At 41.6% G+C, this 13827-nt stretch overlaps 1 protein-coding gene across 2 annotated transcripts in view; it reads left to right on the top strand.

Annotated features, from left to right (window-relative positions):
* FLT1 (fms related receptor tyrosine kinase 1) overlaps positions 1–13827 on the top strand; it is a 112355-nt gene that overhangs the window by 66587 nt on the left and 31941 nt on the right. The window contains exons 13-15 of one of the 2 annotated variants that reach the window (XM_075084226.1): positions 3475–3765; positions 8880–9026; positions 10874–11005. In XM_075084226.1, coding sequence (XP_074940327.1) covers positions 3475–3765; positions 8880–9026; positions 10874–11005 — 570 coding nt within the window. Of the gene's footprint in view, positions 1–3474; positions 3766–3929; positions 4136–8879; positions 9027–10873; positions 11006–13827 lie in introns of those variants that run through there. The other variant, XM_075084233.1, reaches the window with a different exon arrangement.

Genomic DNA, 13827 nt, shown 5'->3' with positions numbered 1-13827 from the left:
ATGTTCCACCCCTTCAGTGAAAGGTAGATCTGAGGAAATAAGTGCAAGAAGGTATAGCAGAGAGGACCCAGTAAGAAAAAGCCCTTTCTTAAGTTATTGTAAATCTCATTATTTCTGGACTTGAAGTGCAACTTACGGATGTGTTTCTGGGAGGTTTGAGAGTTGGATACTTTTATACCCTGTGCCTGAGAGTGTAGGACATGAGCTCCATGGGCTCTGCCATAGCTTTCCTTCCCTCTGTCAAATGGACATTTCTGGGGTGTTGTCACACTGGCTTACCTCTACAAGCAAATCTTTGTTCAGGGCACAAAAGTAGTTATAAGCCTTATATAAAAGCAATGTGGAAAGGTGATTTCTGAAAGCTGTCCTGCTCATTGATATGGAAACAGTAGCCATAATGCCAAATTTAACTGTGGTAGCCCCCTTCCCTCCAGCCTGCCCCTTTCCCTACATTTTGGGCTGTTTTGCTGGCACACAGCAGGCCCATGGGTGTGTTTGCAATTACAGAGGGTGAAACAGGAACAGCTCTGCCTTATCTCCCTGGTTTCCCAATGTCACTAAGCGCATTTTATTTTGAGATTCCTGATGGTGCTTGGCAAAGATAAACAAAATCTTCCATCAGGAAACCTGGGAGCTATTTCCACAGGAAGCTTCAAATCACTAAAGTAAATAAAACCCTTTTACATTATTCCCAGCCACATTATTTAGCTAGCCTGAGTCTGTAACAATTGTTGAGAGGTGTCATATATTAGGGGGCTTGTAGCCTTTAAACAAATGGTTCGCTTGGAATCCTGTGCATTTTGCTTTCGTCCCTAGATTTATTCAGAAAATAGTCTTTCTTCACAGAAGACACATCTAGGAAGGCCTCCAGACCTGACAACATGGAAGTAGTTGCAACTATACTATTCTGTTGGCACGCTATCCTTTTATGTTAAAAATAGTTCATTTGCCTCAGTCCCAGGGGATATTTAGTTTCATCTTAAGAGTTTTGCTTGGCTCTTCCTTGCTTTTGCTGAGCGCTGGCATCTGCGAAAGCCAAAAATTAGCAGTATTTCAGACCCATACCCTGGCTTTCCCAGCACATATCAGAACAATTTGATATGTACAGTGAGCAAGATGCAGCAATTTCTTTGATCCAAATACTTAACCACAATCAAAACTTTGACCTCTTGAATGTTTTTAAGTGTGTCTGAATTCAATGCTTTTTACCAAAATCAGGCACAGGATTCACTTCCTCTGACTTAAATCTTAAAGTTAGGTAGCTAAGCTTAAGCTGGTCGTGGTGGATCATTTCATATTAAAGTATGAGGGATCAGGATCCCTGGAATTTGACTCATCTTAAGGCCGTGGGTTGCATTTCCCTCTGGAGGTGCCTGTGTTACTCCATGGGCTGTAAAGTTTTGTCCATACACAAAACAACTACATTCAAGTAGTTGTCTACGATTTGATGGCTTAGGCTAAATATTCTGTACTTCCTGCAAGGAAAGGTTTCATCTTAGTAACACTCGCAGTCGATGTGTTCTTAACTGAGACCAGAATCTGGCACCATGTGCCCTTACATATCAAAAGGATGCTGATGATAGTCGCTGATAGATGAGTTCATTAAATTAAAATTTTTTCTTTTAGTTTTGATTGCTGGAGAGAGGGAAAAAAAAGGGATCCCAATAAATTGTAAGAGGAACAAGTCAACACACAGCTTTAATATCCCACCTAATGTGGTAGTATCACTGCCTCCATTAGGCTGGTCTTCGGACTCCCCACCAGAACTACAGCTGGTGACAGGCACACACTTTGCTCTCACTGCAAGGGCACAAGAAGTTCAACCAACAGAAACCAGGTCTCTGCCTGGAAGGCATCTACAGTCAGAGGAAATTTCAATCCAGGACTTGCAGGAGCTCATTTACCCTGTGTTTAACAGTCAAGGCTAAGTGTGGAAAGAGGATATCAAAGGGAGCAACTGATGCCAGACTTCCAACAGCCAGAACTTTGAACGGCAGCAGTGTGCAAGTCAAATTTGTGGTCCCCCTGGGGAGGCAAAGCAGCCTAGTTTGCATTGTGGGGATTCGGGGAGAAGTTTTCTGATGTGTTGGTCAATCAGTGAAAGAGCTTGCTGAAATAATGTATGGCATACTATTCACTGAAGATCTACTCTTTATGCGTCTCTGCTGCTGTGACATTATACCCAAAGCAACATCGGTAAGCGTAGAAGTGAATGTAAGTTGGTGTTGAGCTGTTCATGCTCTAAGACACAAGAAAAGAAGGCATAATTCTCCATTATGAAAGATGAAACCATTCTTGTGAATTTAAGTCAGGTTCACAGCCAAGTGCTGTAGCAATTAGCAGTGAAAGAACAATTGAGAATGGCCAAAGTCGAAGTCAGTTGACCGAGAAGAAGGAAATTACTTTATCAGAATATTGGCTACAAATAAACGAAGAGAGGTTGCATTCTAGGAGTAAAACTTGGAAGTGCTTTCTCTCAGGAACTTGCTTCTACTTTCACTGAGGTCAGTGGCATAATGCTCCTTCACTGGAGGGATGAGGCCCAGGTGGAGGCAGCCGGGAGGCAGTCGGCACTACTGCGGGTCTGCACCACTCCCCAGGCAGAGGAAGCTGCAGTAACATTACAATGAACTGCAAACACGACTTTTTTAAGTATGACTTTTTACATTGTTTGTTAAATTATTCCTGCCTCAACTCTCTGCTCTGAAAAATCTTTGTGAAAACTTAAGTCATATTTAAGCTTAGTAAATGGTTGGCATGATGATTTCTCTCAGGTGGAAATATTATTCATCTATGTTTAATGACAAGCAGTCTGAATAGAGTGGTCTTCATCCTAGTCATGCTCACACACAGCTGGTACTATTTCTACTTTGCTTTTGGATGGCTGACATGCTTTAAATGCATGGACGGTAAATACCTCTGTTCCAAGGGAAATGTCAGCTGTGTAATCACAGATACACTAATTTCTCAGGATTTGAAGCATTTCTGAGGAATAGACATAATTTTTCTGAATACTCATGAATGGCAAGAAAACAATATTGCCAAGCACGATGAGCTGCAGTATTTTCCTACTGTCCTCTTGAAATTCATTTTCTTTCATGCAGTTCACAAGCTGGAGCTGAGATGAGAATTTTTGTCCTTTTTCATAGTCCCACTGTGCTGTCTTTAAATAATTCTGCTTTTGGTACCTTGCCCCGGCCTGTCTTAACTTGGCATAACATTTACACAAACTCATTACTTCCAAGAGAGACTTCAGCTTACACCAACTGATGTCTGAGCCCAAGTGTCTCATAGCTCCAAGACAAATTGTAATAGCTGGAGCCTAGTATATGAAAGGAAAGATTAGAGGCTTCAGCAGGAAGACGACGACATTGATTAGTTCAAAGGCTTCCCGATAAAGGGGAAAATTTATGCTGTGTTAATTTTGGCTCATTCACTTCATATAAACTAAAAAGTGTGCTTGATTTTTGACAGATGTACCAAGTGGATTCCATATTAGTATGGAAAAAATGCCCATCGAAGGAGAGAGTTTGGTATTGTCCTGTTCGGCCAACAAATTCTTGTACAAAGACATTGCTTGGATTTTACCGAGGACAGTCAACAATCAAACAAAAGCCAAAAGGTCTCTCAACAAGGAGTACTCCATCACCCTCACTCTGACCATCAAGAATGTTTCCCTGGCACACTCGGGCACCTATGCCTGCCGAGCAAGGAACATATACACGGGGAAAGAAGTGCTTCAAAAGAAAGACGTTACAATCAGAGGTGAGCACTGCAACAAAAAGGCTGTTTACTCTCGGATCCTCAAATATAAAAGCACAAGGAATGATTGTACAACACAAAGCAATGTAAAACATTAAAGGACTCATTAAACAGTAACAGGTGTCTCATATCATCTTGATTTTTTTATTACTGTTGCTACCTTTCAGGCCCTGAGGTGGTGCACATTCCCCCATGGGTTGGACGTAGGAGGAATAGCAAACAAAATCATAACACGTGAGCTTCCAGTTGAGTTCAGACGAGTGTTTTCTGCTTTGACAAGGCACGTGGAAGCTGGGGTTTGGAAGATCCCCTGTGCTACATTTTGCATGTTATTTTTTCTTTTGCTGTCTCCTACTGAGCGATAAGGAAAACTTTGGATCAATCTTTTCTTCCACTTTGATATCGGCCTCGTCAAAAGTGTCAAAGCTGAATAAACTGATTAACTTTAAAAACTGCTGTTTTCAGTCAACAACGGACATTTAATAAGTTAACTTTAATGTGCAGAATGAGCACAATTCAGGTTGAGATTGACTGGATTATATATTTTTTATTTTAATCTGATCTTGATGGACTTATAAATATTACCTGCTGAGCAAGTTCTAATGCTTATTTATTTGAAATTATTTTCTACACTAAAGTACATTAATCTTAAAAACTATCTTCTAAAGGAAGTATGCAGGGAAGAAATAAAAATGTGGATATAATGCACAGACCTATTATATCATTTATAATAATGATGATTTTAAAACTGACAGACGTGAACCATGTTTCTCCAAATAAATCCAGGTAGACTTCCAGTTGCTGTGTTGGTCAATTTTTAAAGTCAGTTCTGCACTAATGTAAAAAGCTACTGATAAAAGTGTGAGTATTGCTCCTGGCCTGAAGACACAGGAATTTGTAATGTTGTACTTATTTTATTAAATGAGAAATATTACACTAACACGACTGACAAGGTTGCAGCCAGCACAGTGAGTTGTTTAATATGTTTTTAAAAATACAAATTTGAAATTGAAGCCATTAAAAATATTCATTGCTTTTGGTATGCAAATGACAATTGGATTTATTATGGGGATTAAGAACCAGCCAAACTGCTGAAGGAGAATTAAGGGCAACCTAAAACTTCCTTGTGAGCGCTTCCCCTTTTTTTTCCTTTGTCATGATTTTGCTATGAGATGTTTCTGTGTATTATAAATTCTGTATAAGGAAGAAGCTACTATTTTTAATAGATCTGATAACTTTATTTTTTTACAATACATAGCTTTTATTATTTTTGGTTACATTTATGATTGATCATTTATATAGCATTTACATAAGCCATAACAAAAACAGTCCGTAGTGACCAAAATAGCTACAGCAAAGGAACAAAGTGGCTGTGCTTTTAAAATAGAGGGTGACAACATGACAGTTTCTTGCGCTTGGGAACTCACCAGACTATTTCCTCCTTTAGGTATCGAGACTGTGTCCCACGGCTAAACTTGTCTTTCACGTGGGAATTGCTTTTGTCAAGTGTGAAAGGGTAAACAATAGCATTTCCCCATAATGCCAGTTTCATGGAGCCTAAAATGCTTAGAAAACAATTGATAACCTGGAAGTTGTCACAGTAAAGAAAAGAATAATCATTTATATCTTGAAATGTCACCTATAGCCTGCTTGTATACAGTAGCTCTTTTGTTCATTATTAGTGTGATGGCTTCCAGAAACAATGTGTTCTTGCAAAGGGGCCTGGGTCTCTTTTTTTCTCAAATATGGCTAAAAAGCAAGCGAAATCATTAGTGACTGCTTAAAAACGGGGCAAGTGCACTCTTTAGCATTTGCAAGTGTTCAAAAGGATTACAATACAGAATCCCCTTTTTTTATGAGGCTATTTTGTGAGAAGACATTTGATGGCAAGGTGGGCGGTAATGACAGGACATTATGAATTTTCCATGGCCTTGGGAGCTGGAGCGTGATGACTTGTAGCAGCCAGTTGCCAAGCAATATGAGTTTGGGTCAAAAAAAGAGATGTGGCAATCAGACTGTTCCTCTGTGAAATTGTTGTGAATTGTGATTATGTGTATCACTACTGGGTGGACGTCCTGCCAGCCTGGGCTCGACCAGCGCTCAGAAGGCCACACTGTGCAAGGATGTTGCAATATCCCAGTGTGGCTGCCCGTGTTGGGAGGCACAGAGAAACCTCACTGGAAACGTTTGGGGAAAGCAGTTCTTGGTGGCCAGATAAAAACTACTGATGTCACTTTTGATGTCCTCAGATGACTGGATAATCTCATCAGTTTGGGGAGTTTCTCTGCTTTCTGTTGTGTAATATATTATCTAGGGAGAAAGGTGTGAATTATATTTCTTGGGGTTTTTAAGTGTTAAAATTAAAGCTTGTATTTATATTTTTGTACTGGTTAATAAAAATAAGTGAACAGACAACATAACCATAACAAAGGTCAAAAATGGATGGAATGCCAAAGTATATCCCAAAATTAACAAATTGTAATATTTTCCCCCCATTTGCCATTGTATGCTTTTGGAAATGCAAATTTTCCCTCCTTGCCACCCTGGGTCACTGAGTGCTTTAACACCAGCATCCCCTTCTCCCCTCTGTGACCCCCTCCTGTCGCTCCCTTGGGCCAGGCTCTGCCTACAATGAAGTTCCCCAGGGGCACTGAGAGCAGAGTTTGGCCCAGCAGGGCAGCGTTTGTGGGCCGGTACCAGGGCTGGGGACGAGCCCGGGGCGCTGCCCCGGCTGCTGAGCCCTGCACTGTGCGTGCTGGCAGCCAGGGCAGCCCCTCAGCTTCAGGGTGAATGGAGCAGGGCATTGGAAACTCCCCCTCTTGGCTTCACTGCAAAAATGAATGGGAGAAAATGGGTGGTTTGCAAAAGAGAATAATCCTCAGGTTGACAAAATCCTTTAAAAAACAGCTGATTACAGCAGAGAAATTATTGAAAGTATGTGAATGGTGACTGGATCTAACTTTTAAGAAAAAAAAAAGTTTTTCTTAATATGAAAACCCATCTTTAGTGTATGGCTATAAACAAATTAAAATTAATCACAAATAACTCACAGAATGTGTGATTTGCCTTTGTTGTGTCATCTTGTCCGCCTTCATTTTGGATGTCTGGGCTGGGGTGTCCGTCAGAGACCACTGATAAAGGAGAAATGAGGAGCATACGTACATAGACACATGTCAGAGAGTGCCTGTTCATAGACAGACTGTGTTGTGAAAAATGAGAACTATGCAAAAATCAAGGCAAGGTGCCAATGAGGAGAGGGCAACCTTCTTGGCTGCAAGACAAGTATTGTTGACCATGTCATTGTGTAGGTATTTGATGAAGAATTTACTTTACAGCATCTCTCATGAACATTACTGTTTGGGAAGCGAGAACAGATTGTTTACTAAACTGTAAACAAAAAATAGCACTGCCTGTAGAATTTACAGACTTGCAGCTCAGAAAAGCCCAAACTGGTCTTTGCAGGGTCATGACTCTGCTGGAATTAATTTCAAGGGGTAGGAGCATAGCAAAGACAGCCTACTTTAAAAGTGCTTTTAGGACTACGGGGTTCAAGCACACTGCATAAGCTGGTGATACATAGGTGGTTACTTCTTCTGGAGAGTTTTCATTTATGGTTGGTAACAGAATGATTGTGAAGCTGGAAATGTCTGATAGTTGTTTTTTTCTGAAAGGATACAGAATAGTCTTCCAAAGACAGGATATCAGAAATTCAGCTGATACTATACTTGTACTTGGTGTACTGTTATCTATTGCAGTCTAAAAGAAAATATTTGCATAGAGTTGGTTTCTGCTTTGTTTTGGTTTGGTTTCTTTTATTTCATATTTTGTAATGTGTGTTTTACCATGTTAGTAACTGCTGATCCTGGCAATGTCCTTGAAGGGAAAGACTGCAAATAATCAGTTCTTGCAAGACTGGGGAATTTGAGGGAATCTGCAGAGCATTTGCATCTGTGAGGTTGCTCAGGAGCTTCCTGGATTCTCCATCACTGCTTTAAAAGGGACCAAAATACCAAAAAGGATGATGTGAGAGTTGCAAATGTAACAGAAAGATGTTGCCATATCATGTGTATAAACATTGCAGATATCTTGGTCTTTCTCAGAACAGCTTTTAGCTCTGTACAAAATAGGGGAAGGAGTGGCAAAGGTTTGAAATGAGGATGAGAAAGATTCATTGTTTTGCTTCTTTCAGGGATGACTTTAACATGATGTTTACAGAGTGTTTTTGAAATGCCCTTCTGGGAGGCCCTTGAGCAGAAGCAGAACAGATGAGATGCACTTCCAGTACTCATTGTCACTGACTGTCATGGAAATGTGTTTTGTTACATTGCGTTCGTATGAATGTCAGTAGATAAAAGTAAAACAGGAGTGGTGTTGCTGTGCTGTGTGGCCTGCAAGCACTCAGCTTCGGCCCCTGCTGTCCAGGTTTCCAGCGTCTGTGGCCGCCAGAGGACATGGGTGCATTTCTCACCAGTGCAGTTTTGGCAGCCGGGCTGTGGTGTGGTTTGGCCAGGCCTTGTTGTGTTCAGCTAAGTATGTGAAAGGCAAAAGTGGAAGAATTTATGAAGACTTTGGGACATGTAACACAATGCTTTTGTGCTTATGCTTTCTGGTTTTAGATGATGTGAGTTTACTGAATATGATTTGTAACCACTCTTTAAAGTAAGTAAATTACAAAAGTCACATTCATGGGTATTGCGGTGTACAGAGCTGCATGGTGCTATCAGTAACGCAGAGATACTCTGCTACAAGGGTGTCCTGCTAATTGTCAAAAACTTTGGTGTCATATTTTGCTTCTTCTGATGAAGTGAAACTCTGAGCTTTCATAGAAGCTTGTTGCTTTCAATAAACAAATGTGGTTGGTAATAGAAGGGAGGAAATCTTTTAAACAATGTCAGCACTGGGTCTTCATTGGTCCTCATAATCTGCTACTGCTGGGTAATGGGAGTACTCTACACACCAGACACTCTTAAGCAAACTGGAACGGTAAATAAAATCTGTGAACAATGACCTTGGTAGAACAGCCATAGCTGTTTACATCAGTAAAATTCTTGCAGGGAAGATATTTAAACCCCCACAGTTACAGGAATGTAAAACGGAGGTGTTGTTTTGTCTTGTAGCTCAAGAGGCACCAGCCCTGCTCCGGCACCTTACGGATCAGACAGTGAACACCAGTAACTCAGCCATGTTGGAGTGCCAGGTTCGTGGCATCCCTGAGCCCCAGATATCCTGGTTTAAAAACCATGAGGAAATACAGCAAGAATCAGGTGAGAGCTCTGTGTACTTGCTTACCTCTTACAGCCGTTTTATTTACCCGTTTGCCTTAGGTAGCCATTTGCAGAGTCATTGACATCGGCACCCAGATGTAAGGAAGGAATATTTCCTGGGTGTTACAGGCAGGCAGGCAGCAGCACAGGTGGTCAGGCTTATTCTGTCTCACTTCAAAACCTCAGCCAGGCTGGAGGTGTAGGCACAACAGGTGTCTATAGAGTCAGTGGAAAAAATATAGCTCTCAATTTGCATCTTAGAAGACTCATCTCCAGAGAAACATATTTCTCTCCATTTACTATAGAGGGAGTCTAAGGATCAGGTGTCTTGGCCAGCGTTTAGCTAGTCAGGAGAAAACCAAGCTTGAGTGATGTGCATTAGGAGTACCAGTGGGAGTCTGCAGTCAGTCATGCCAAGTCTGTTCCAGGTTCACAGCCTAGCCACCAAACTCATTCCTTATCTGAGGTCTCTAAAACTGAAATGCATCTGCCAGCAGCCAGGGAATCCAGGTCTCACGCAGCAGAAAGCAACAGCTTCCCAGCTGGCATGCTGCTGCTACAGGAAAATGTTGGGAGATACTGCTGTGTCCAGAATATGGTTTCAAAGATCAGCTAAGGCTACATGTCCAGCTCTGATGGCACCACAGTCACGGAAGAGTTCTTCCACATTGGATCAGAAGCATACAATGAGCTAGTGTTACAGGCTCAGCAAAAATGTTCAAGGAGGTTTGGTCTGTAGGAACTTGAATCTAATCTTCAGTAACAACTTTTTAGAAAGTTTGTGTTTCAGGTTCTGTACTGCATCATTGGAATTACTGTAGCATGAATAAAGGCAGCTGGGAAAAACTCTGAGGATTTCTCTAAGAGAGGCTGTGCAGACTCACAGCTCAGACACTAAACTTAATCTAGAGCCAAATTCCAGGAAGCTTTACAGTGAACACCTTGTAATGTGCATTATTAACACTATCTTATAAAATGAGAGATATGTGTCTGACTTGGGTGTAACGTAAAGTTAGGAGCCAGGAAGATGTCTCTAGAGTGTAGGTCAGAGCACTTTAGTTAGGTGCCTGAAATAGGTGGTGGGAATACATTTTGATGGGACAGGAGTTCTGATGGATCCAAATGCACAAGTATGTACTTGACTGCACATTTCCTGGCTGTACAGTGCCTTAAAGGCAGTCCTGAGGCCAAATCTGCTGCCTGCTTCTTCCTCACTTGCTGAAATATTGCCCAGGCTGCCTTCTGGGTTGACCCATCTGGAATAAACAAGGTGTTGAAAACTTCAGGTAACTCCTATGTTATAGGGTGCACCTCATGGGACCTTTCTTTGCACTACCTGGGGTCCATCCGAAAAGGAGCCCGTCATTCTGTGCCACATGGGCAAGTGAGATTTGAAGCAAGTCTGCTGCCCATAAGGCCAGGGAAGATGCATGGAGCTGGGTCTTGGAAATGCTCTAAGCTCAAGCTGCTTCTGGTGTAGACCTACACCTGTAAGTGCAGTACTAAGTAATCAGACCACCCTTTTTCCAAAACTTGGAGGCATGTTGAAGAACTCACTTGGATGAAAGTCTAGGCACAGTGCTAATCAATATACATGATACCAAGTGCTCCCAAGATCATTCCCTTAGGCGGAGCTTTTTCACTCACACAAGCGCTTTGCAAACACTGATTTCCAAAAGATTCCCAAAATAACCAAGTAAATTTGGCTTTCCTGAAGATAACATTGTGTTGTGCCGTTTGCTGTTCAGATTTCTTTTGAGAAGAACTTGAAGCAGATATTATTACACAAGGGCCTGTTTTTGTTTATATCCTGGCTCACTCTCATTGCAAAATATTTCATTTCACAGGAATAATTTTAGGGCCTGGAAGCCGAATGCTGTTTATTGAGAGAGTAAAAGAGGAGGATGAAGGACTTTACCAGTGTATAGCCACCAACTTAAAAGGGTCCGTGGAGAGCGCAGCATATGTGACAGTACAAGGTAAAGCATGACATTAAATGGGAAGAGCAATCTTGCCAGGGTGATATTCTTACTCAGGCTGGAAAGGCGGGGGTATGACTTGGGGCTCAGGCAGTGATCTCTGAAGGCAGCAATTTCAAGGAAATCCTAGCAAGGGAAGCATACCAGGTTGGAAAGGAAGCCTAGCAGGAAATGCTAACTCAGAGCATGTTTACACTGACCTAAAAAGAATTGCTTCAACCCAACAAAGATCGGGTCAGGGTAGAAGATAAATGTAAATTTAGTATCATCAAAACAAACAAAAAACAGAATAAGGAACAGTCTCCTACCGACTCATTTTCCCATTTCAGGTTAATTCCATAGAAATCAGAGGCCTGAGATATTGTCTATTTTTAATGTAAAGTGGACTAGAATGTAAAACTAAATTGGACTAGAAGATTTTAGCATAGCTATAGCTACACATGCATTTTCAGAGGTACTTGTAAGAAGCAGGTATGATCTAGTTATTTCTGTAACCATTACTTGAGTTATTTTGCTATTCATTTAAATGTCCAGCATTGGTCTGCCTTCTGCCAAGCTTGACTTGGGTCTGTGGCAGTGACTTCTACCAGGTAATTTTACATTACATAAAAATAAAGTTTACCCAGTGACTTTTCAGTTTCATTGAATACCCTATCAGTTTATATATTTTAAGAGAAGTAGGTTGACGTTCTCCATATAAGTCAGTGCCATGTATAAATTCAATTTGACATAACGTATCTTATTGATCTTATGGTTAAGTAAATAGCCATAAAAGCATTTAGTTTCCCTTTATAGAAGACAATTTGTCTACCACCAGGTCTCTTAGGCAGGCATTATGTCTTTGCAGATGCTCTCATACAATTGCTAAATGTCTCTGAATACTACTGAGTGTTTGGGTATTGCCCTACAGCAGAAGACGATTTCAGTTAGCAAATTAGTATTGATTTTCTGCCATGATAGTGTTAGCAGTCTCAGTTAATGGTGATCATTGATGATACAATGATGGTTTTTATTTAAAAGGCCAGGGTTAAGTATATGTACATGTAGGCTGGCCTGACCAGGGTAATCAAGGAGATAAAAACACCTATGTCCTTATGAATAATGGTAAGGTTTTTACGGCCACTATAATAGCTAAAAGAATAACTTGTGCCTAAGTGCTTGCTGTCCAATGCATCCTACTTATTAACAGTCCTGGACAATCTAATTCATTATTGTATTGATTTTCAACATCATTGTAGCTTGGGTATTTATTACAACTGCAAGCATTCTGTCAGATGCCTTCTAGGAAGTCATATCTCCTAGTCTGTTCCAGAGGAAAGACAGTGGCCAGGAAGGCTTCTTCTCTGGTTACATGCCCTGGGGGACCACTGGCAGTGTTCTTGTGTGACTCCTATGGGACCTCTTAGATAAGCAGGAGATGAAGTCTACCATATTAAGATCTATAGCTTTGAGACTGGATGGTGAACAGAGAGAGAGTTTGTCATGTATCCTATCATCAAGGAAAAATCCTTTCCACCCTCTCTCTTCCTACTGCCTGAAGTGACATCGCTGGAGGTTTTCTCGCTCATTCCTATGCTGAACTGGAGTGTCTGTCCCTCTCCCAAGGAATGGCAGCCTCTCACTCCATCCCTGAGCCCAGAGGAACAAGATAAGGGCTTAAATGTGGGTCTCTCTCTAGGCTTTGCCACTTGCTTGTCTTTCTGAGAAATACAGGCCTTGCGACTGCTACTGCAAGTAGCAAAACCTTCCCTCCGTCCTGGTGGCTTTCAGAGTGTGGGGCTGCAGATCAAAGGGAGCAGAGCAATGTCTCGTGCCGATGGCCATGTTTAGCAGATTGGAAGAGTAGTTTGTGAATGAGTCAGGAAGCAAACTGTCTGCTCTCTTTATTTCCTCTGAAAAAAGCATTCTTATACTCACAGACAAAACTGTGTGTTATTTTTGTATCCGAGATGGATGAATGGATGGTGGAATCCAAGGGCTGTCTTTAAATAATCGCAGGCCATATTTGGTTTGGAAGCCATTCTTGCCGGGCTGTCTGAGGAGAGGGACCGCATTTGTGGGCATGTCAGAATGAAATGTCCACTTGCTCTAGGCTGAGGAACTGTGAGTGAGGCAGTGAATCTGCAGGCAGTGAGTGGGAACAGCAAATGGTTGCTTCTCCTCCCAGGGACCCTCACACCCCCTTGCAGCAGGAGCCAGTGATACAGCTAGTTGCAGAGCTGTTGAACCATTTGAAGGGGATGTGTTGACAAAGGAAGGAGCATCTTTTACAGTTCACACTCACTGAAACCCAGATGTATAGCAAGCAAATGAATACAGCAACATGCCCTGTCTTAAAGCTGATGCTTGATAACTTAATGTGATCCCTGCTGATGAAAAGGAAAACATCACATTCATTAAGCATTCACAGAACTATTCTGACACTATGAAAATGGTGTGTTTTTTTAAAATAACTGTCTGGTTTTTTATCTACCTACCTTTCTGACTTTCTATCTCAAAAAGTTGATGTTCCTTTTGAGTCACTCTGACTCTGAAGTCATCAGGAAAGTTTCCACACAGCTTAACTGGGATTCTGTCAGCTACTGATTGAAGTTCAGCTTGGGTTATGTGGGTGACTGTAACAGAAAAGGTGAACATCAGGGGATACTTAGACTCCTGTTACCTCAGAGACCACCAAACGGGGTTGGAAGGGTGTCCTGGAGGTCTCTAGTTCAACCAGGATCATCACCAACACGCCATCCAGTCAGTGATGGCTTTGTCTGGCCAGGTCGCGACGGCCTCCAAGGATGGCAATTCCTCAGGGTCTCTAAGCGCCCATCCCA

Source organism: Phalacrocorax aristotelis, chromosome 1 (genome assembly GCF_949628215.1).
Source record: "Phalacrocorax aristotelis chromosome 1, bGulAri2.1, whole genome shotgun sequence".
In the NCBI taxonomy this organism is placed as follows: domain Eukaryota; kingdom Metazoa; phylum Chordata; class Aves; order Suliformes; family Phalacrocoracidae; genus Phalacrocorax; species Phalacrocorax aristotelis.
The sequence above is the reverse complement of the archived record's forward strand: the minus strand, read 5'-3'. Positions and strand labels throughout refer to the sequence as shown.